At 37.8% G+C, this 24774-nt stretch overlaps 1 protein-coding gene across 3 annotated transcripts in view; it reads right to left on the bottom strand.

The window, feature by feature from the left end:
• The window catches only part of dnah7 (dynein, axonemal, heavy chain 7), an 86177-nt gene that overhangs the window by 29350 nt on the left and 32053 nt on the right, over window positions 1-24774 (bottom strand). For all 3 annotated transcript variants that reach the window (XM_028024081.1, XM_028024080.1, XM_028024079.1), the window contains exons 33-48: window positions 23870-24001; window positions 19644-19865; window positions 18666-18863; window positions 16275-16430; window positions 16029-16197; window positions 15094-15220; window positions 14169-14388; window positions 12661-13287; window positions 11498-11743; window positions 8716-8945; window positions 7897-8227; window positions 5431-5777; window positions 4252-4432; window positions 3681-3866; window positions 3354-3517; window positions 887-1041 (exon numbers count right to left, since the gene is read on the bottom strand). In XM_028024081.1, the coding sequence (XP_027879882.1) occupies window positions 887-1041; window positions 3354-3517; window positions 3681-3866; window positions 4252-4432; window positions 5431-5777; window positions 7897-8227; window positions 8716-8945; window positions 11498-11743; window positions 12661-13287; window positions 14169-14388; window positions 15094-15220; window positions 16029-16197; window positions 16275-16430; window positions 18666-18863; window positions 19644-19865; window positions 23870-24001 (3691 nt within the window). The remainder of the gene's footprint in view (window positions 1-886; window positions 1042-3353; window positions 3518-3680; window positions 3867-4251; window positions 4433-5430; window positions 5778-7896; window positions 8228-8715; window positions 8946-11497; window positions 11744-12660; window positions 13288-14168; window positions 14389-15093; window positions 15221-16028; window positions 16198-16274; window positions 16431-18665; window positions 18864-19643; window positions 19866-23869; window positions 24002-24774) is intronic.

The following is a 24774-nucleotide window of genomic DNA, read 5'->3' as shown; positions in this document are numbered from 1 at the left end:
ATTGTATCAGGATCAGCTCTGTTTTTTCTTTTCAAGTATTACAAGTATTATAGTTCAACATATATTTTATACAAATGTAATTATATACAGTGTTTTATGAGTAATATTGCTATGTTTTGTATGTGTTTTTATCTGTTATTATTAATGTCCATTTTAGCTGTTTAAATTTACAAATATCAACTCCTGCTATTGTTTTGTTTAGGGTTATTTATTATATTTTATTTAATGTTTAGGGGCAGAAGCTGCTGGACTGATATTAACCATAAACATGATTTCCTCTTTTGTTAGAATAAATAAAGTGGATCCGAGTTTTTCTCTACAGTTGATGAAAATGTAAATAAATGTGCTTCAGTGGCTTTTTGTGTTTTTATTTAGGCTGTTTAATGGAAATTACACTGGAATTTCCTCAGCACTTCAGTGTTAAAGGCCGGCCAGATTCTGAGTGGCTGATGGTAGTTTGTGGTTAAATGGTAGTTTCTTTTTTTTTTAAAGATTTCTTGTCTTATAATTTAGGGAATACTGGACCGAGGTTGGGCTGGTGGGACGGCTCGCATCAGGCAGCGGAAAATGTCCCTTTATTTTAAATCCAAAACTTGACTTCAATCTGACTGCTGAGGACGCTAGCAGCTGTTAGCAGATGCTAACAGCTGCTAGCAGATGCTAACAAATGTAGCTCTCTCTCTGCGGCGTTAATGTGATTCTCTGCTGTTTTAAACACAGCAGCCAGAATCAAAGCCCATCTGAAACAAAACATCTCAGTGATGTGGCTGATTTCAGTTTCCCTCTGCAGAGACCAGAACAAAGGAGAGCAGCAGTCTGGGAGGTGAAGAGTGACACCGTGTGGCCGGGGCTGGAACTGCAGATATAAATGAGGGGAAGGAGAGACCTGGGTTCCCGAACTGGATGCAGTTCTCCAGAGTGCGGACGAAGTCAGAGTCGCTCAGCTTGATGACATGGAGGCTGTTGGCTTTCTCCATGTTCTTCACCCACTTGTTGGCCTGACCCTGGGGGTCGATCATCAGCGGCCATCGCCTGGCGTTACTGGAGGCAGGGAGGGAGAAAGAGAGAGAGAGAACAAGAGAGAGGAGCAGAACAAAACAGAGAGAAAACAAGACAGAGAGAACAAAAAAAGAGAGAGAGAAAGATAGATTCATACACAGGACAATGTCTTGCAAAAATATTCGCATGCCTTTATGAAATAATCCAAAAATGCATTTTTATTGGGATTTTACGAGTTACATGAATACAAAATATTGCGTCCGTCGCTTTAAAATAATATGTGAACAAGATGGCTCCTCAAAACAAAGACAACCAATCAGCTACTGGAAGACAAACTGAGCACTTCCACTCACTCTGCAAGACGATTAATCGTGATTAATCGCAGTAGTGGCTTCTGGATTAATCACAATTAATCGTGATTAATCGTCTCACTGAAATAATTGTCAATTAATTTAGCAATCAATTAACCATTAATTGGAGTAAACAGGCTCATAAAACTGGCCTTTGCTGCCAGAATAACACACTCAGAGCAGTAATTAGACCCAAATAAAAAACTGTCTTTAAATATTAGCTTAACTAACCTCCTAAAAAAAATTCCTATTAAGCAGTTATTATTTTCCAAAGATTGATCAATTAATAAAAAAGTAATCACTGGATTAAGTGAAGCAGAAATGGCTCCGATTTTCACATGTAGATTTTGGTAGAATTATTTCAGCTGCAGATGAATCGTTTACATAAAAATATCTGGAAAAAAGTGCAAATTGCTTTACCCGATTAACTGATTAATCATCAGAATAATAACTGTCAGATGCAGCCTTAATTTGAATAATAATCCAACCTAATTGCACTGTTTGATAACTAACAACAGTTGGAATTTAAAATTGATTGTATTGATATTAGTACTTCGTAAAATGCTTTAAGACAATATTTGTAGTAATTTAAATAAACTGAATTGTTTAGAACCAGAAAAATTGACATTATTTCCTAAAGGAAGAACCTGGACTAGACGCACCCTGCAAAAGTCTGTTTCATTTTGCTTTTATCTGCCTTCCAAAGTTTGTAAACTATTAAAAAGAAAATCCCATCCACAGATTTGTTTTGCATTTCAGGTTTATCAGTTGTTTCTTGTCACAATTGTTTCTCCGCCTCCGTTATCAAACTTGAATATTGCTAAGATACAACCTGGTGTGTTTTTCCTCCAGACTCAGATAATATCTGTGGGTTTTTTTTGGGGGTTTTTTTGCAGAATTTAAGCTTCTCTCACAGTTTGCTAATAGCAGCAAACAGCAGGCGTCCAGCAGAAAAGTCTTCATCTCTGTACTGCTGCAGCTTTAACGTTTTTGGAAGTCAGGAGCAATGAAGATCCACGTTTTGATTTCTCCAAGTCTAAAGGAGCTGAGTATTTACATCTTCATTGTTTTTATTTCACTTTATATGCTTGAAACAAAAACCAAAAATGATTGAATTGAGATTTTATGAGGAAGAACACAAACTAACATAAGGAGGAAGGAAAATTATCCAGTAGACCGAAAATTTTCCATCAGTTCTTTCAGAATTTTAGATTTTGTTTATTTTTATTGTTGAATCTTTTGTATAATTTGCTTCCACTTTACATTTCCACTTTACTTTGAGTTGATCTGGGACATTACCCAAAAACAGCATTAGCTTGCAGCTAACGCTACAAAATATGTCAAGAAACATCGACTTCTAGAAAGTTTTAGCGTTGAGCTCTTAGGGGTTTCTTTGCAGTAGTGGCTTCTGGACAGTTCTTTCTACAATTTTGAAATTAATTTCAGAAACAAACCCTCAAACCTGAATTTGAAAACTCAAAAAATTGCTAGAATTTTTTTTTTTTGGATTAATCTAAAAAAAAAATTCTAGAAAAAACCCCCAACTTTTCAGAGCTCCAAGTCAGATTTTCTAGAAAAAACTTTCTGAGTTTGAAAAGTCAAAAATTTGCTTGAAAAGAAATTTGATTATTCTCAGACATGTTCCAGATTTTCTTTTTTATTTCTATGCTTAAAAAGTGAAAAAAAAATCTCAGTTCTTTCTAGCAAATTTCCAATTTTTAAACTCTTATATTTCCTTGGTTTCATTTTGGCGGAAATTTAATTTAAGCAGGAAGATGAGCATGCCAAATAATATTTCAACGAATCATTGTAAATGATATTTTAGATTTTGTAATAATTTTTATTTTAAAGAATTTAAAAAATTCTAATCTTCCCTGCAGCTTTCCGCAGGCCTCTAACGCCCTCTGGTGGCTGATGTATGACATAAAATCCCAGTAATTTGTGTGTTCAGTGTGTTGAAATAATGTGACTAGAGGTGGGAATGTCTTTGTCTGCTGAACTCACGATATCATGATGCCGTTTTCTATGGAGAAGCTGTCTGACGGCAGGCCGGCGATGTTCCACGCCTGGATCTTTACCGGTTCGCCCAGAGAGCTGGTGAGCGACATGTTGGAGGAACACGGGATCTCCATGGCCCTACACATTTCCAGCCACTTCTCCGTCTGATCCTGGAGGAAACGTTTCAACAATAAAAAAAACCACACACAAAAAAAACAACAAAGATTTGAGCTGGACGCAGAATGCTACGCTAGCATTTAGCATATGGAAGCACTTTAAGCTCAAAAGTAGAGTTAGCTGCAGCAGGCAGGCGGATATCTTGGCTGCCTCCACCTGTCTGTATTTGGAGGTGAAGGCTCCCAGGTAAGCCACGATGCCTGATGAGATTAGCATGTCCCCAGTTAGATTGTTGTAGAGCAGGCCCAGATTAAAGGCCATTTCACTCCAACGGGTTTTCTCTCCGCCCAGGCCTCCGATCAGCTGCTCGGCTCGCTCCAGTTTCTTACTGCACAGATCCACCTGCAGGCCAAACCAACCAGTCAAAGTTTGGAAACGTTTATTGCAACAAGGACAATAGTTTCAGCACAATTCTATAAAGTCTGTGCCCTAAAACATTTTTTGAAACAAAAAAGCAAACCTGAATTTGAAGAACTTTTATTTTCAGTTCCATTTTTTTCTTTGCTTCATTTTGAATTGCTTTTTAGTTTCAAAATTATTTTTCAGCTTCAAATCTTTTCTTTTAGTTTCCATTTTTTCAGTCTCAAAATGACTTTTCAGCTTCTAAATATATTTTTTGAGCTACTTTTATTACCCCAACGTGGCTCCATACGATTCCCAGTTTCTATGCAGCTCAAACTGCTCAGTGCTGTTAGCTTAACACTTTAAAGTGAGAGTTGTTACGGACCTGGAACTCCAGATCAGCTTTCTTGTTCTTGTTTGCCTCCAGAGTCTCTTCCAGCTTCGCCAGTTTATCCTGGACTTCTTTGAGCGCCGCCTGCTTGATGTGCAGAGCGTCCATGGCGATCTTCAGCTCTCCTTCAGCTTCTGCAAGTTTGGCTTTCTTTGGCGCAACCACCTTGGCCACTCTGTATGCATATTCACGAGACAAAAAAACAATTTACACAGAATTGTATGGAGTCAGATTGCTCCAAAACATTTTTTTAGAAACTGAAAAAAAAGATGTAAGATTGACAAATAAATTTGAAACTGATAGAAAATTTGAAACTAAAGAAAAGATTTGAAGCTGAAAAAAGATCTCAAACTGAAAAAGAAAATAAACAGAAAAAAAATTTCAAAATTACTTTTCATATTGAATTTGTTTTACTAAAAAATAAAAAACTGGGGCAAACCTTTTGGCCCCAATTCAGCTCCATACATTTTTAAAAATAAAGTTTCTTCAAATTATTTTTGAAATTAAAAGAAAAATTAAAACTGAAAGGAAAAGATTTGAAACTGAAAAATAATTTAGAAACTAGAAAATGAGTTTGAAACAAATAAAAAAGTTCAAAACTTTCAATAAAACAAAAACAATTTGCAGCAAACTTTATGGCCCCAATTTAGCTCTATAAATTGCGGCCACAAATTTAAAAATCTGGAATTATATTTTTAATTATACAAATTATTATTTTATTATATAATTTTAAACTGACAAAGTTTAAAACTAATATTAAGGTTGAAGGGTTTTTTTTTAGTAAAAAGAAGTTGGAGCAAATGTTTTAAAAGTTATTTTTACCTGAAAAAAATGAAACTGAAAAGAAAAGATTTGATACTGAAAAATAAATAAATACATTTTAAGATGAAAAAAAAATTAAAAACTCCTTTTAAGATTCAAGTTTATTTTTCAATTTATCTCCATAGAATTTAATCTCAGATGGAAATAAATACTACAAAAATAAAGGCAAATGTTGGTAAAGATTTGGACCAAACTTTATGGCCACAATTGAGCTCCATAAAATTCAAGCAAAACAGGAAATAAACACTGTAAAAACCTTGGGTAAAAATAGGTGTTTATAAATACAGATAAGATTCAGTCAAATGTGAATGAGACAAAGTGGTAAGAAGGGAGCAGAAGGGAAACTCTTACTTGTCGTACTTGTCCATGGCACAGACCCACTTACACATTCCCTCCGCCGCAGTGGACGCCGTTCTGATCTTCTCCGGCACAAAGTCCGGGTTGGTGATGTACTTCTGGCGGATGACGGTGATCAGGTTGAGAGGGATGTTGTCCTTGTTGTACTCATGCAGACTCTGCAGGAAGCGCATGTCTCCCAGCAGCTTCTTGGCCGGACCCCAGTAGTCCTCCACCTTCTTCAGAGAGCCGCCCGGGTCCGGGATTCGGTCCGGCTTGACGGCCTTCAGGATGCAGATGGCCTCCATCACCAGCTTCACCCCTGCAGGCGGGTTCTTCATGGACTTCACCAGCGAGATGTCCTGCACATTTCAGCACACAAATCAGAGAAGATGGGAAAAATTTAACAGAATAAAAATTCAAACTCATTTTTGAACAAATATGGCAGCTTATGTTACACTGCAAAAACAACAAAAAATTTTGGTATTGTTTCTAGTGCAAACATCTCAGTACATTTGTAAGGCAAATCTAAATTTTTAGGAGGAAATATGAGTTTGTTTCAAGTCAATGATTTTTACAATCGATACAAAATATTATTACCGGTAGTTCCACAAGATTATATAAGAGATATATTAAGGGAAATAATCAGCCAGTGAAACTACAAATTTTCACCTGTATTCAAGCATTAATTACCTAAAACAAACTCCTACATATAGGTAAAAAGTTACTAATTACTCAGTTTTGCCTTATTTCAAATGTACGAAGATATTTCCACTACAAACTAGACAAAAATATTTGGCAATATATGTAACTTATGTTTTTGCAGTGAGAAGCGAAGGAAGGGTTCCCTACACTGCAAAAACACAAAAGTCTTACCAAGTATTTTTGGTTTAGTTTAGTACAAATATCTCAGCACAATTGAAATAAGAGAAAACCAATTAATAACTTTTCAGCAAAGAAAAATGAGCTTATTGTAAGTAAATAATTCTTCAGTACTCATGGGAAATACGTCTTGTTACACAGTAACTGAAATAATCTACCAGTGGAACTAGAACTTTTTCATAAATATTAAGGAATTATTAACTTAAAACAAGCTCTTATATTTTACCGAAAAATTATAACGGCTTGTTTAAGTCAATAATATCTCAATATTGATGGAAAAGTTCTGGTTCCATTGGCAGATTAATTTACTTATAGGAAAAAAGTCTTGTTAGAAGTTAAATAATCTAGTACTAGTACTAATTATTGACTTAAATAAACTCCTGTGAATTACTGAAAATTACTTGTAAGTTATTTTCGTCTTATTTTAAGTATAGTAAGACATTTGCATTAGAAACTTTACAAAAATACTAGGAAAATGTTGTGATTTTGCAGTGCAACAACCTGTTTCCTGCTCCTAGTGTTCCCTCGTTGTCCCCTAGTGTTCCCTCGTTGTCCCCTAGTGTTCCCTCGTTGTGCCCTAGTGTTCCCTCGTTGTCCCCTAGTGTTCCCTCGTTGTCCCCTAGTGTTCCCTCGTTGTCCCTTAGTGTTCCCTCGTTGTCCCCTAGTGCGCTTCCAATGGTTCTCTACAGCAAAATGTCAAGTGCCTGAATTCTATTGTGCGTTCACACGCGATTCAAAAACGCGTCCGACGCTTCAAGTTCGACGCGTGTTCACTTTGAATGCAGACGCTTAACGTATTTCGCGTGTCTGCTGTACATTCAAAGACTATGCGGAAGAGCGTCAAGGGTGCATCAGCTCTAGTCGTTTTTTTACGTTGGATGCTCTTGACGCGTCAAACGCTCGAAACGCTTCGCAACGGCCCTCCACGCGCCTCCACATAGAGTTTGACTGTAAACCAGAAGCGCCTGACGCTCAAAACGCGTTTGATGTGAATGGAGCAAAGTGGACACGCGTCGAACTTGAAGCGTCGGACACGTTCTTGATGCGCGTAACGCGTTTGGTGTGAACGCACCATTAGACAACACCAAACCTTGACATTACCAGAATACAAAACTACTCCTAACCTCAGTCTAAACTTAATCTACACCTTAACCCAGATACTAAATATAATGTTTTACAGCATTAGGATCAGGCTTCAACAACATAAATAAGTGAACAATAGAGACTATATAGACACCTTTATGTCAAAATGTAACCGTTGGAGTGATTTATGACCTTAATAATTAATTGCCTTTAATTTCCAGTGACCGGATAGAAGATGTAACTAAGTCTCCGTGAGAAAGGGTATTTAAGAAATAAACACAGATTCACTGATTGAATTTGTGTTTGATATGCAGCATATCAAACATGCTGCATGGTGCTGTTGCGTAACTTGTGGGTTACCTTCGCAGTGAGCAAAACATTGTTGTTTATGTACGTATATGTATTCTTGTTTTGTTTTTTATTGACCTTTTCAATTTAAAGAAAGCATATTATCATATAAAATCCATTGAATTTTGCTATTTAAACAGTAGTAGGGTTCCTTTTGGCGCCTCCTACCTGCGGGGTGAGCGTATTCAGCGCGTCCAGAGCCGACTGCAGGATGGGCGTGGCTTCGGCCAGGTCGGCGTCGCATTCGTCCTTTATGGCCTTGGCGGCCATGGCTTGCTCGTTGGACACCGCCTCGTCCTCCTTCACCACCTTCTCCGTGGCGGCCACCTCCTTGGATTCGCGCTCGATCACCACCATCATCTCGTCCACCTGTTTGCTGGCCACCATCAGCTGCGGCTGCAGCGCCTCCAGCTCCACCTGCATGATGGCCACCTGGTCTGCGGCCGACTGCAGCTTTTCCAGACCAACTTTGTAGCGATACTTCAGCTGCATCACCTCGCTGGACGGAGAGGCAAGAAAAAATAGCTGATGTCCAGATGGATTGAGATGAAATGTTGCCTAATCGCTTAAAGTCAGTGGAGGGCACATTTCTGCTAATATGCTAATAGTATAGCTAAGTTAGCATTTTAGCGCTACACCATTTTTACTAAAGTTCAACAACAGCATTGAAGTTTTAGCAATCAACTGTTTCCTCTTTTGTGTTCTTTAGAAATAGCTTAGTCTAAATACCATGTTGGTATAGCGCTTTAGCATTTTTGCTAACTTTGAAAACATTTAGCACACATTCTGTTGCATGAGCTTCCACTAAACACAATATTGGTGTAGCGCTTTAGCGTTAGCTTCTGCTGAATACCTTGTTAGTATAGCGCTTTAGCATAATGCAACTAATCTTTGACTAATGCTTTAGTGTTAGCTTCTGCTAACTTTTTCTTGTTAGCAGTGCCCACCACTGCTGTAACATTAACATTAACGATGTGATTGTCTCACGTTCTTTTCGTCCTCAGCAGGTTTTTGAAAGTGGAAATGAGCTCCAGGTAGGAAGTGGGTGTGACGTAGTTGTGGCGCTGCAGCTCGTCCAGAAAGCGAGCCGACAGCTCCATAGTGGACGTGTGAAACCTCTTGCACATGTGGATGCAGCCCTGCCGGTACTGATCCGTCATCTCAACGTCCTCCAGGAAGCGATCGGCCACGGCTTGCAGGGCGTCTTCAGGCCAAGGCTGAAGGATGCAGAAATGTGTCCAGTTTATTATCAAGAAACGTTTTTTTAGACCAGGTACGATTGAGATTATCAAAATGGAAGTACATGCTATTTTGATCTGAAGATTATTAAAGTTTGCCTCCACCAGAGTAGTAAAATTTTTAAAATATCATTGGATTATCAAATGTTCTGTTAGGAAATGTTTCAGCCAACCTACACAGTTTTAAAGCTCATCATCCCAATAACACAGAATATCACAGCAAAAATATTTCAAGTGTTGATACAAGCATAAAAATGTGTATGAACACCACTCAGGTTGTATGGTTTTCATATTTCCCATCAGGCATGTGAATCTCAGGATGACGGCCATTTTTAAAGATGGCTACCATCTCACAAATGTTGCTGTTTGAGAGACTTACACCAGTCGTCAACTGGAAGGAGATGAAGATGTGTGATACAGACTTACAGGCAGCCATCTTAATGGTTAGCATTAGCTTCTACTAATTTTGTATTTGCTTAGCAGTTTAGCGCTATCGGTGCTAAGATTTAAGATTCTTGTTCAGCGAATTAGTGGAACATTTTGGTTAGCTGTTCTCACCACTGCCAATAACTACTGTCGATTTTAGTGCAAACATTTATTCTCCATTACTACCATGGTGGCCATTTTGAAAAATGTTGATGGTTATTGTTAGCTCCTGCTAATTTTTAAATTATTAAGTGGTTTAGTGTTAGCGGAGTTAAGATTCTTATTAGCGAATTAGAGGAATTGTTTGGTTAGCTTTGGAAATATCATATATTGTCCAGTATAAAAATGGCTGCCATTGTGGAAAAGAAAACAGAGGGACAACATCAAGAAAATTTATATGATATCTATCATTCAAAATATGTAGCTGCGATTTGTCTCCAAACAAATTCCTTTAATTGATGATTTCAAGGAAAAATAAATTTTTCATAACAACCATGGTGGCCATCTTGAAAAATCAAAACAGTATCAGTAAATATGATTTGTACTGGTCCAAGTATGTTTGATTTGACGCCAAATGCCAATAAAAATGGGCAAATTAAGTGAAAAAAAAACTTTGTTGATGACCATCTAGGTGGTTTGAAAAATGGCCGCCATCTTGAATTTTTCTATGGCTAATGTTTATTAGTCTTAGTGTGGCTTAGGTCGTATTTGACGGATAGGTCTTTCTGTGTTGACATAGATGATTTTAGATCATCGTCTGCTCCTTCATTGTGTGGAGTACCGCAGGGCTCGATACTTGGACCTCTTTTGTTTTCTTTATATTTGCTTCCCCTTGGGTCAATATGTAGGAAACATAATATTGCTTTTCATTGCTATGCGGATGATACACAAATTTATGTGCCTCTCAATCGTAAGGGAGTCAATACAGTACCAATTTTAATGGAGTGCCTTGATGACATAAAAACTTGGATGGCTCTGAATTTTTTGAATTTTAATGAAAGAAAGACGGAAGTTATTATTTTTGACCCTGGTACTACCTGCAAATCCACTCCTGTGGATTTGGGTCCGCTATCGCATTACGTAAAGCCATTTGTTACAAATTTGGGCTTTGTAATGGATGCAAATTTTAAGTTGGATAAACAAATCAGTGCCGTTGTGAAAACGAGCTTTTTCCATTTGAGGCGACTTGCTAAGATTAGGAATATTGTACCAGTGGATTATTTTGAAATATTAATCCATGCTTTTATTACAACACGACTGGATTACTGTAACTCCTTATATGTGGGTGTCAGCCAGTCTTCTTTGTCCCGTCTTCAGCTGGTCCAGAATGCGGCTGCTCGGCTCTTAACTGGATCGCGGAAGAGAGAACATGTTACCCCGATTTTATATTCTCTGCATTGGCTGCCGGTACATTTCAGAGTGCATTTTAAGATTCTTTTATTTGTATTTAAATCTTTAAATGGCCTTGCTCCCTCCTATCTCTCTGAGCTGCTACATATACACTGTCCTCCTCGAGCTCTTAGATCAGCGAGCCAAATGAACCTGGAGGTGCCGAGGACTTCCAGGAGGCAGAGAGGAGACAGGGCGTTTGCTGTTGCAGCTCCCAAACTTTGGAATTCTTTACCTATGTTGGTAAAACAGGCCCCCTCTTTAGCAATTTTTAAATCTGCTCTTAAGACTTACCTTTTTCGGTTGGCCTTTGATTCAGTTTGAGATGCTGCTTTTCTGTAATTATCTGGGTATGTTTATGTATTATATGGAGTGTTTTATGTCACTGCACTGTTGGTTTTTATGTGTTTTAATTTTAATTTTGATCTTTATTTGTTTAATCTTGTGATTGTACAGCACTTTGGTCAGTGGTACTGTTTTAAAGTGCTATATAAATAAACTTGCCTTGCCTTGCCTTGCCTTACCTCTGGGATCCAAGTTAGATTCTTGTATCCACATATGAAAGATTCAACAATCTGCTGCACTATAAAACTTCAGACCAGACCTGCAAACTCAATAGATCCCATTGTACCCAAACATTGAAAATCTATCAGAGCCCCCATCCAAGCTCGGAAAGTTCTGGTACCAAAGTCATGAAATCGGGTTACTCGGCCCACCTGGAACCAGTTAATGGTGCAGCAGTTAATGAGGGCGGGGAATCGGCGCAGGCGGTCCCTGAAGGCGTCGCCGATGGGACTCATGGCCAGCACCACGTGCAGCTGTGTGCGGCAGCGCTCCAGGAACATGTTGAACAGGGCGAGCGGCGAGCCGTCCGTCTGCTTGTCACGATCGCGCTGCCGGTCCAGAACCCGCATCTTCTCACAGATTTCCTGCTTCTCGTCCACGGCGAACAGGTTGGGAACCTGGAGAAAAACATCAACATGTCAACCTTCCAGCCAAAGTTTTAGTCATTTTAAAATGAATCCAACGACTTTCAACTCATCCGTTCCTATTTCTATGGGTGTTATTTGTAAAGTCACTCAATAAAAAATTAAGAGCAATATTTTTGTTTATTTAGTCAATCATAAGAAAAAAGGGTGTTCATTTTTCAAAACTATATTTTTACCATATTTAGCTAACAATCTAAATATTTAGTTTCCTAGGTAATGATTTGAAATGCTTAGTTTGAAAAATAATACTTAGTTTGGAAATTAAATTCTAATTTGGAAATGTTTTTTTTCAATATTCAAAATTGCAAGATAAATATTTAATTTGCTGTTAAATATTATAATTACTATTTTTCAAACTAAATATTTAGCTGCCAAGCTATTTATGTCCGAGCTAGACCTTTAATTTGGAAATTAAATGTTTAGCGTAGAAAGTAAATATTTTCTATGTAACTAAATATATACAAACTAAACATTAATCATTAAATTCCCAACTAAATATTTAGCTATCTATCTATCAATCTATTTTGCTTGCTAGCTAGCTATTTGGAAATTAAACTAAATGTCTAATTTCCAAACATTTATTTTGGAAATTAAATGTTTATCCTAGAAAATAAATATTTAGTTTGGAACTACACATTTACTTTAAAAACTAAATATATAAATTGCAACAAAATATTTAGTTGATGAAGGAAATATTAGCTCAGATCTAAACATTTAGTTGGGGAGCCAAATATTTTGCTTCCCAAGTAAATATTTAACTTGCGAATTAAATATGTAGTTTGAAACTGTGACATTTAAAAATGAATAACATCATTTAGTTTTTTTTTTACTTCATGACTAAATAAACTAAAACGTTGCTGTAAATTTTAACAGCTCTCTTCTGGTCTCACCTCTCCGGTGTTCAGCAGGTTGCCGATGTCCTCCAGGAAGGATTCCTTCTTGATCTGCGTGTCGGTGAAGAGGAAGACGCCGTGTGCCTCGCCCTGCGTCGACTTCCTCATCACCATCTTCAGGTCTTCGTGCCACTCGTTGCTGCCGTACGTCTTGCTGATTTCCACCTGGAAGAGCTCCGAGTCGGCCATGTAGGCGGCCAGCCGGGTGAGCGACTGGCGCCCACTGCCGCCGACGCCCACCAGCAGCGCGTGGCCGCTCGGCTGCTTGATGATGCGCGAGATGCGGCAGACGTGCTCGATGGCGAAGCGGAACAGCACCAGGTTCATGGGCGCCTTGCTGACGTTGTTGTACTCGTCCAGGTGCGCCTCCACCACCAGGCGCAGCTGCTCCAGGTCCGGCACCTCGCGGTAGTTCTGGTCCTCGCCCTTCGGGTCGTGGAAGTCGCAGAACATGAGGCTGCGCAGGTCGTCCTCCGTCACCACGCCGTCCTGGTCCTGGTCCAGGTGCTGGAACAGCTGGTGGAAGTTCTCCTGCATCTGCTCCGCGAACACCACCTGCAGGTGGCCGACGAGCCAGGAGCGGTCCAAGTCCTGCACCAGCCGGTCGCAGTACACCCTCAGAACCTGACCGGGCCCAGCAGAACTGTGTTATAGCAGAACGTTTCAGCAACAAGGCAGATCAAACAAAAAAACAGCAAACCAGCAACAAACATCACATTTAATCAAAAATCATTAGAAAGCTGCTTTTCTAATGAAATTTGTAAATTTTCTTACAAATACGGGAAAATTTCTGTCTACACTGCAAAAACTCAACATTTTACCAAATATTCATGTCTAATTTCCAGTGCAAATGTCTTAGTACACTTGAAATAAGACAAAATGATTTAGAAAGATGTAAGTTTGTTTTAAGTCAATAACTATTTTATATTGATGTAAAGGTACTAGTTCCACTGGTAGATTATTTACCTGATAAAAGGACATTTTTCCATGTTACAAGTGAAATAATCTGCCAGTGAAACCAATAATTTTTATCTATATTCCAGCATTATTTACCTAAAACAAGCTCCTATTTCTTGCTGAAAAGTTACCAGTAAGTCAATTTTGTCTTATTTAAAATGTACTAAGATATTTCCACTAGAAACTAGACAAAAATATTTGGTAAAATTTTGTGATTTTGTAGTGAGGGAATAAGGAAGGGTTCCCTACACTGCAAAAACACAAAATAGTATTTTTGGTTTAGTTTAGTGCAAATATATCACTACAGTTGAAATGAGACAAAAAGCTGAATGACCAGAATGTTTTCAGCTTGGTAGAGGAGCTTGATTTAGGTAAAGAATTATTTTATACTGATGAAAAAGTTCTGGTTCCATTGGTGGATTATGAACCGGACTTTCCAGGCAAACGGACTGGAGTCTGATTAAAGCGGCCTGAACGGGTCTGTGTGACTCTGAAGGTTCGGGTCATGGCCCGATGGACGGCCCGGTTCTCCTGTTCTCCTCTGTTACCTCGTGGACCCAGAGCCGTTTGATGACAGACGGCTCCTCTGCGGATTCGGGCCGGGACAGGCAGATGCCCTGGATGACCCGGGAAACGTCGCGCAGGTTGAACAGGTAGTGGGACTTGGCTGGTGTTGGCAGCAGGTTCTTGGTCGCTTCCCGGTACACGGACAGAGTGCTGTTGACGATGTCAGAGGTCAGGGACGCGATGTAACTCGGGAAGGGAAACCTGGAGGTAAAAACGGGTCAGAACTTAGACAGGAAACCTCTGCTCAAGTATGGGATTAAAATCTTGTCTGAACTTTTCATTTCAATTAATGAATGAATGAATGAACTGAGGGATTTCAGTCCAATTATAGATGCCATTAGCACTGCAAAACACTAAATCTTATCAAGTATTTTTGTCTAGTTTCGAATCTAAATATTTTGGTTCACTTGAAATAAAACAAAACTATCTCACATGTAACTTTTAAGCAAAACATAGGAGCTTGTTTTATGTCAATAATCCTTGAACAGTGATGGAAAAAAGAAATGGTTCAACCGGCAAATTGTTTCACTTTATGACAAGAATTTTCTTCCATATTATATGTGAAATAATCTGTCAATTGAACTGGTATGTTTTCATCAATAATAAGGAATTATTGACTTAAAACAAGCTCATAAATCTTACTGAAATGTTTCCTATAAGTCTGGTGTGTCTTATTTCAAGTGAAGATATTTTCAGTAGAAAATGAACAAAAATACTTGATTTTGTGTTTTTGCAGTGCATTTGTCTCTTTAGGCCCTCCATTTTGAGTTTTTAAATAACTTTGTCCAAAAGAGTTGAGCAACGTTTTAAAATGTAAAAGTATTTTTTTTACATGTGAAAATACTTTTGAAGATGCACACCACACTTTTCAGATTTTTGTTTCTAAAATGTGGAAACTGCTGTTACCTTATGGTGAAATGCCAATCTGTGATCCTGGAGAAGATCGTAAACATTGTCTTCTCGTCGAATTCGTTGATGGTTGCCACGTTAAAATGGCGGAGGAAACGAGGAGTGACAGGATTCCTTCCACCGCCTGAAAAACAAATAATTTAATCGTTTGGTCTTTCTCGTCTAAAAATATGAGTTACATACGAAGAATATTTTCAAAATGTGTTTTTTATTTCATTCATAGTGTTGGAGTATTAGAACCAGGCTACACAATTATTTGTTTAATTAGAAGAATACAGACACGATATTAGGAGAACAAAAACATAATTTTACCAGAAAAACATCTTTAAAATTTAACTTTATTTATTTTTGTCCGCCTGGTGATGTAATTTTTAAATATTCAATGATTGATGTTTTGATCAGTTACTCTGTGCTTCAAATGCCTTTTTACCAAAAATGTTTTTACTTTTGCTTGAGTAATTTCTTGGGTGGATACTTTTTACTTTTAGTTGATTAAAAATATATTGGAGTGATGCTGCTCTTACTTGAGTAAAATTTTTGGGTTATCAATGTTTTGCTGCTTTAGGACATCTTGTCACTTTAAATCCAAAGAAGCTGCTGCTGGCCACATCTCCAAAGTCAATGTTTACAACAATACATCTTTGAAAAGCAGAAGTGGAGCCTCCTGCACACCCAACACGAATGCAGCAAGTGGTTTCTGGATGGTAAGTTGACAAAAGTCTTGTCTTTTCCAGAAGCCATTGTACAGCTAACTAGACATGCTGGAACTCAGCTTATGTTGCTAGGTAACCGGCAGCAGAAGCAGTTGAGACCAAAACGGAAGAACAAAAGCAACCAAAATGTGAATTTTTGCACAACAGGTCTCCTTCAACTGCCAGTAGATGCGGAGGAAGAGGATGAATTGCTTCCTGTGACACAGGGCTGCTGCTCACCTGGTGGCCCCATGGCACACATGATCTGAATGTCCATCAGGCGGATCATGGAGCAGTCCTTCATGTCGTACCAGTTCCAGTGGTCCAGCCACTGGCGCAGCAGCTCCACAGGAGGCTGAGCACCGTAAACCTCCCTGGCTGGCATGTTGACGTCGTCTACAAACACCACCTGAGAGGAACCCAGCAGATGAGGTCACACACGACGACTGGCAGGTGTTTAAGCATTGAAAGTGTTGAAAGCCGTACCATTTTCTTTCCCATCGGAGGTCCGAAAATGCCTTTTCGCCGCTTATCGAGCTTGGATATGATGAGGTTTTGAGTCTGGGCCGCTGTGGTCTGGGCCGAGAAGCTGATGAATAACGGGCTGTATGCATCCTTCTGCAGCCTGGTCAACAGGAAGTCCTTCAGAACACAAACAGGAAGTGGAAACATCAGATTTTAGATGGTGGGCGTGTCCAGTGGAGAGAACATAAACGTTACTGACTCATGGATGTGAAACAAAGTATTATTGTTTAGATTATAATAGGTGCAGAAACAACTTGTAAACAAACCTGATCCAAACAAATGAGAAGATTAATTGTGATTAATCGGTTAACGAAATAATCACCAAATAATTTAGCAATAAATTTATTTTCGGATTTAAAATGAAAAAAAAAGAATTTAATTATTTGTTTATTTTATTTTAATGTATTTCTAATATTGTCTAAAAGAGGCATAAATGGTTAAATGAAAAACATGAAGAATGGCTTATTTTTAACAGATTAATTGATTAATTGTCAGAATAATCTATTAATACAATCAATTACTATAATAATCATTAGTTGCAGCCTTAGTTGAATGTTTTATCCCCGAACTGGATTATTTGTTTATTTGCATTTTTAATATATTTCTACTATTGTTTAAAATAGGCTTAAGTGGTTAAATGAAAAATCTGAAGAATGTGTACATTTTTATCGATTAATCTATAAATTGTCAGAATAATCGATTGCTAAAATGTCATTCCCATCTAATCGGGTGATCAGACCATCATAATTACAGAAGCTATGTGACTGAGACGATGAGAGGATGCAACCCAACTGGTCCCAGTCTGATTCTGGACCAGAGCAGAGGAAGTGTGCAGGTAGCGGGAAGGGCATCGTGTCGTTTGTTTTCTCATGCTGTCCTCCTCTATCACGCCTGCCAGGTTTGGGATTCAGTCACGGTCTGCTGCCTGCGGCGCGGGATGGAGGCGCGCCGCCATGCAGGCAGGCGGGGGCCTCAGGGCCGAGCAGCGGGCTCCCCGGTGAGATGAGCTCCGTTTACCCGCCAGCCCAAAGTTTGAGCAAACTAATGGATGAAGCTACAAGGGCAGGAAGAGAGTCCTCTATCCAAACACAGAACGATCCACTGAGAAATACTCCGTATTCTTTCAAGAAATTCTGTTAACTCTGTCACAGAATCTAAGAGAGAAAGTAGCAGCCAAGAGCTGCTAATCAGTTTTAGCATCTCTAATCCAGACAGTTCGCTGCTCTGGATTACACTGGTGTGTGTAAACGAGGCACCAATTAACTAATTAGTTACATAAATCTTAACATAATTAATTACATTATTTGTATTTTATATACAAAAGACCCTAGCCGGAACATTTGTTTGTGTTTCCGGTACATCCCTAAAACTGACGCACAACCTGCGTTCGCGTTAATAAATCCGCTTCTTTCGGCCCTTCGGGTTAATTTTTGCTTCAAAAAAACAATCAGACCGGACGCTGGTAAAGACAAATGTGTTCAAGATGTGCTAAAAGCAGTTAGCTTCTCAGCGAAGCTTTTCAAGGCTAAAATAACATCTGAATGCTAAACATGTAGCAGCTAGCTTGTTCCATGAACGGTCAGGCTGAACATAATAGCACTTTGCACCAATCTGATAGTTGAATAACATGGATAACAGATTAAAAACAATAAATATATTTCTTGTTGAGCTCATATGTCTATTTATTCAATATTATTCAACTTTAAAAACCACTCAAAAAATTGAGAGATGGCTACTTATTAATTTTACAACAGTTTAAGAGCTACATTGTGGCACAACCGACCTGTGAGGACACATCATTTTTTATAAGGCCCAAAATGAAAATGAGCTTGACAACTATGTTGCATAGAGAGAACTGTTAATCTCAAATATTAAAAAAATTAAGACAGCTGCTAATCTTTTCAGGAGTGTATGTCCCAAAAATTCAGAGCATACAAGCGCTGCAAAAACCAAAATATTACCAACTATTTTTGTCTAGTTTTTCTTGTGCAAATACCTCAGTACACTTAAAATAAGACAACACTAACATCGGTGTAACTGTTCAGCAAGAAATATGAGTTTTTTAAGTCAATATTTCCTAAATATTGATGAAAAAGTTGCAAGTTAAATAATCTGTCAATAAAACTAGTACTTTTTCATCAATATTAAGTAATTATTTAATTAAAACAAGCTCTTATTTTGCTGATACGCTACATATAAGTTATTTTTTTCTTATTTCAAGTGTATTAATCTATTTGCACTAGAAGCTAAACCAAAAACACTTGGTAATATTTTGTGTTTTCCTAGAGCACTTTAGAAGGTCGGCCATTTTGGCTTCACCTTGGTGCTTTAAAATCCACCGTATGGACTCACAGTGATGTAGGCGCTCTTCCCGGTGCCGGTGGGCCCGATGAAGATGGTCGGCTTCTGGTGAGTAACGAGGAGCTGCATGAGAGCTATGTAGCGCACGGTGTTCTCCGTCGGCACGATGATCTCGTTGAACTCCATGTCTCTGCTGATGGCGGGCGCAGTCTTTAGCTCGTCCGTCCAAAGCTCCCACCGGCCCGGACCCTGAGGAACCAGAAGTTAGGCGGCTCAGATTTAGGATCACTCTGCTCTGCGGTAAACATGGAGACAGTTGATGAGAAGAGAAACACACCGATCTGGGGATTTAATCGCATTATAAGCTGGATGTTTGCTGAAACGGATTAGTTTTTAAGTTTTGTATCGTCTGTAAAGTGAAACAGAGTCAACCGTTTCTGTCAGAATAGTACAGAAGAGGATTGGAGACACTGAAGACAAAATTTTAATTTTGACATCAATTTGCTGATCTTAAAGTCAGAATTTAAAAAAAACAAAAAAAAAACATCAGAATTCTGAAAGAAAAGTCAGAATTTTTTTTTCTCAGATTAAATTCTGAGATTAAATTTAAGTGGGAGTTAGCATCACTTTAACCCAAAGCTTTTAAATATTTTTGAGGAAAATTTGCAATAAGCTTACAATTTTTCATTAGTGTGAAAAAATGTGTGAATCTGTTTATTTTGAGTGAATTTCCATAAAAAACTGGAGCCGCTGGCTGATGTAATTTGGCAGCATAAACTAAAAAAATTTGATTTGATTTGATATTTGATCACACACTGTTCTTCTTATGTGTCTCTACCAATTTACTGTTATTTAGTACGTAAACATTTGATCTTGAAATAAGTTAAAAACAATTTTAACTGACCCGAAACAGGAGCCTTTAATATCAGACGTTAAGAAAAGATTGTGTCTCCTCAAAAGTAAATATTTGGTATCAGCTGCAGGTGCTGATTGGGTATCATCCAATCAGACGTTGCTTTGCGGTCGTACCTCTTTAATGAAGCGGTACTGGTAGACCGTCCCGTCGGAGGGCAAAGGAACCGTCAGCAGTTTCGGCGGCTTTTCGACTTCTCCCAGAATGCCATGAAGGCTCATCGTCTCTTTGCTCAAAGGTCCGCTCAGGATCTCTCTCACCACGGAGTCAAACTTCTCTCGACCCAAATCGTCGCAGGTGGCGCCGACCGACCACACCAGGCAGAACACAAAGATGCCCTTCAAACAAGAAAAGAACAGAATCTGACACTGATTTCTTTTTTAAATTATAGCTGAATATCACTTCCTGTTTATGAGATTTTTGACAGAAAAATCTCATAAATTTTCTCTAAAAGAGTCAAGAAAATTTCTAAATCTAAAAAGTCTAAAATTAGCTAAAAAAAACCCTCAAAAATGTTGAAATTAATAAAAAAATTCCTACTTCGGTTTAGTTGTAAGCAGTAAGAAACAGTTTTAAATGGGAAAATACTGTTTCATACGACGGCGTTAGTCATTGTAGATGTCAAAATGAAAAAAAGAAAAGCAAATTTGTTCCAAAAAATTCTGAAATCTGGAGATTATTTGAAGAAATTTTCTATAAAAGAATAAAAAAATTCTAAATTTCAAAACTTAAAAAAATTACTAGAAAAAACTCAGAAACTGTTAGATTTAAAAAATTCTCTAAAAAAAACAACAAGAAAAAACAAGAAAATGTTATTGATAATTTGCACAAAAAAAACAACTCAGAAACTTTGAGAATAATGATTGACATTTTTGAGGGGAAAAAAACTTGGAAATTTCAGAGAATTTGACTTTAGGAAATTTCTGAGTTTTTTCCAGAACATGTTTGACTTGTCTCTTCAACCTTAGGAATGTCCTTGTTTCTTCTGATTCTTTCTAGCAATTTTTCACATTTTTAAACTGAAAAATTCCTTGTTTTTTGTAGAAAATTTCTAAACATTAACCCCAAAATCTCTGAGTTTTTTCTAGCAAGTGTTCAACCTTTCAGGTTCTAGAAGATTTCAGAGATTAATCTCAAAATTTTAGATGTTCTTTGGAACAAATTTCTTCCTCTTTCTTTCTGTCTGCAACGCCTCTAACGTGGTCGTGTAAGACAGGATGATGGAGTGTTTTCCCATTTTAAACTCTTTCCTGCTGCTGCAGCTACACCTGAGCGGGAGGTTAAACCAAACAGGATTTATTCTTATGAAAGCGTCTTAATCACCGTGGAGCACCAACACCTTCAGTGGTTAAATCCTCTTAGAGCCGCCATTTAGAGCTGGAACAGCAGGTTAGCTGCCTCCATTTTTAGTTGTTAAGTTTTCTGAGGTTTCAACAAAATGCTTGGAATACATTGCAGGAAAATTGCAGGAATACAGATCAGTTATGATTAAAGACAAAAGGCTGTGTGATTTAGTGGCTCCAGATTTCATCTGGTGTAAGATTATTTAAATCAGGAATTTTGAACGAGATGACAGGTCCTCTCAGAATAGGACTCAGTACTCTGAGTAGTACTACTCAGAGTACTACTCAGAGTACTACTCAGAGTACTTGCTGAATAGGACTCTGAAACTATTCAGGTGATTCAACACAGAAACTCAGTGTAGCAGCCAGCTGGACCATTAAAGCTCATATCTGTGAGAAATGTCAGCGCCATGACCCGACCTGTTCTATGAGGCCATTCCTCTGGGTTTCTAGGTCAAAATAAAGCTTCTGAATTTATGGGTTCGTTAAAAAACGGATGGCAGCACATTGTAACTGAAGCTATCCTTGTTGCTCATCAAATAGACTCTAACACCTCCACATGTTCAGCTCCAGCAGTTTTAGCAACACTCCGAGTTTCAGGCTCCACACCTTAAGGGACAAACGTTCCTCGCTCTAAAAGGGAAAAAATACATTTTTCACACAAATGTATAATTACTAAAAATACTTTTTTTTTATTACTAAAAACAAATAAGAACTTTAACTACATATCTCAACAATAAAAATATTTATTCTACTTGCAATTATAATAATTTTATGCTTTGTTAAATTAAATAAGTACCTATAATTTTAGGTAACTCGACTGGTAGGTAGCTAGATAAATTGGTATCAAGCTTGACTCTAGCTAGCTAGATACCTAGCTACTAATCTAACTAGCTACACTAATCTAACTAGCTAAATATTTAGATTAGTAGAAATTTTGATAGCTGGCTAGATATATAGAGATCAAGTTTGATCAATTGCTTGATGACCAGCTATGTAGTACATAGTATCATAGCTAATGATAGATGACAGATAATATGCATAATATTGTGCTTTCAAAATTAGTGAATGTTATTTCTGTCCAATGTTATGTCTTTATGGTCGCACCGATCTGTTAAATTTAAACTTATTCTGGAATTAAAGATGTAATTTATTGATGTTTCATAAAGATGCTGTGGTTCTATGTTATTTCTGCATGTCACAAACATTTTATTTGGACCTGAAATCGAGTCAGCCTCTGAACAGAGGGCAGCACATGTCTCCCTAATGAGCAGAACAACAGGTACAGTGGCTGCAAATAAAGGTTATTCTGTCAAACATCTCACTGTGTAAGAAAAGTTTGTTATTACTAGTCGGAGTTAAGTCTGCACAAATAAAAAGCCTTGGCCAGTGTGTGTATTATTGCATGAGACATGAAACAAAACCCATAAGAAAGAGATGTCTCTGTTGCAATCAAAAAAGGAAAACTAAAACAACACAAATCAGCAGGGATTCTGTAGAGATTGTAAATGAGGCTTAGCAGCCTCATGATGGCTCCTGCTGCTAAAAAGCTGATTAATTCAACACTTTGATAATGACTGGCGGGGAAACATAGCAGAGAAGGTTGAAAGGCATTCATCAGTGCCGTTTGCCACGGGAAGATAATAGCAGCGTTCCTCCTTGCAGGAGGCAACAAAACAGGTCTCAGAAAAATTTATTTTTCTGTTCCCTCTGTGGGGGAGCAAATCTTAATAATTAAAGCAATCTAATATTTAGATGTTATTTAGGTTAAAAAAATATGTTAGGACGAGCCGTTTTCCCAGGATGATGTGAATACCACCATTCAATCTCAGCTCCACTGTACGTACTTGTTGTTTTAAATAATCGCGTAAAATCAAAAAATGTTAATATTATTCTCCTCAGAAACAAACCTGGAGTGTTGCCTTGATTATTTTATGCATGTTTGAGAAATCCTTTAATCTCCATAGCAACCATTCAAATCTGAAAAACGCCTGGTTGGACTTAGCTCCTCCCCCACTCAGCTCCTTCAGACTAGCCAACAGCAGTTAGCAAACACCTGCTGGAACTGCTGAGGTCATTATAGCAGCTGGTAAAAACATTGTTAAAGCGATAATAGAGGAGCCATGTTGTGATGACTTCTTGAAGGCAGAGCTTCAGAAAGAGCAGCAGTTTTTAAAGAGACAGAACCACAATTTCAAGGAGTCAATTTTCTTTTGAGTCATATTTAATGTATAAAGACTTTTTATAACAACTGAAGGTGAAATAGTTACTTGATTATGCTATAATATGGAATTATGTGCCTTGAAAATACATAATACTGGCCCTTTAAAGTATTTGTCTTTGACAAATGAAGTAACTGGAAAACCTTTTTCTGTTTCTATCAGTAAAATAAAACCTGTCCTTCAGTCTTCATCAGGATATTAAATACTGAATCTGAATGTTAACTAAGGCCAATCCGTCACCTTAAGGGTAACAGTTCTCAAATTATTCATCAAGGTCTCGTCTTTTTACAAATAAAAAATTCTAACACTTTTGAGTCGTTCTGCATAAAGCTGATTAAAGCAGAGCTCATTTCAAAATATGCTGTATAAGATGTTTAATATCCAATAGGCTATAATGTAATTGATGATATAAATAGTACTTAAAATAATTTTGTATAGTTATACATGATGGAAAAATGGAAAAAATTTTCTTTTTGATGTTATAACAGTTCATTGTAAATACATTGACAAGTAGGAAAGGGGCAGGACATTATAAGATGTATCTTCTACCTGCTCCTTTTCGAACAGAAAAATTTTGCATGTCACATGGGCATAATAATTTGTTTCATATTTTATTTCTTAAGTTGTTTCATTCCATTTTATTTTATTTTCTTTTTGATTGTTTTAAAGTCTGTTCGAAATAAATAAATAAAATAAATAAAACAGGAAGCTGATTAAGTTCAGTTTATCAGGCTGCTTTGTGAAACTTTAAAGAAAATCTGAGACATCGACACAAACCTCCAACCAGGAGCGAACGTCGTCTTGGCTTATGGTCTTCATTTTTCCCGGGTCGTGAAACTCATCCATCATGCAGTCCATCAGATTCATCAGGGACTTGACCAGGTTGGTGTCAGAGGTCGGGGACAGCTCCTGTAGTCAGACAACACAATTAGAAACCGCCAACACGCTCTGCTGCCTGAGCATCCGGTGAGACCTGGAGCTCGTTACAAAGCCTGGATGTCTGACCAAACTCAGAAACCAACTCAGATTTCAGCCTGCAGCTGAACACAGCAGCACATTCCTGCAACAATCGTTCAAGTGTGGATACAAGGATAAAAATCAGCTTTTCATTTTTCCCACTTGACTTTGAGGGTGATGGACAGTTTTCAAGATGGACGCCTTGTTTGAGCTTTTGAAACTAATTACTTCCAGAAGGAGGGAAAGACGTGTGAGAGACTGAGAAACATCATCTTACTGGTTAGTGTTAGCTTCTGCAAAATTTTAATTGTGTTTAGTGCAAATTTTGTATGTGCTCGGAAATAGTGGAAGCTAATGCTTCCACTATTTACACTTGTGTGTTTAGAGGATTAGCATTAGCTTCCACTATTTATTTTTTGTGTTTAGAGGATTAGCATTAGCTTCCACTATTTATTTTTTGTGTTTAGAGGATTAGCATTAGCTTCCAGTAATGTTTTTAGTGGAACGTTTTAGCAGTTTAGCTTTATCTTCTGCAACTTTTTTACGTACTTAGCAGGTTAGCAATAATTTCTGCTAACTTGCTAAATGGTTTAGCAATAACTACCACTAACTCTTTTATGTGTTTAGCTGATTGGCATTAGCTTCCACCAAAGTTTTTGTAAAATGTTTCAGCGCTTTAGCTGTGATTTCTTCACTTTTTGTATTTAGCAATTCAGCTGTAACTA

Source organism: Xiphophorus couchianus, chromosome 7, assembly GCF_001444195.1.
Source record: "Xiphophorus couchianus chromosome 7, X_couchianus-1.0, whole genome shotgun sequence".
Lineage (NCBI taxonomy): Eukaryota > Metazoa > Chordata > Actinopteri > Cyprinodontiformes > Poeciliidae > Xiphophorus > Xiphophorus couchianus.
This window is presented reverse-complemented; position numbering and strand designations above follow the sequence as displayed.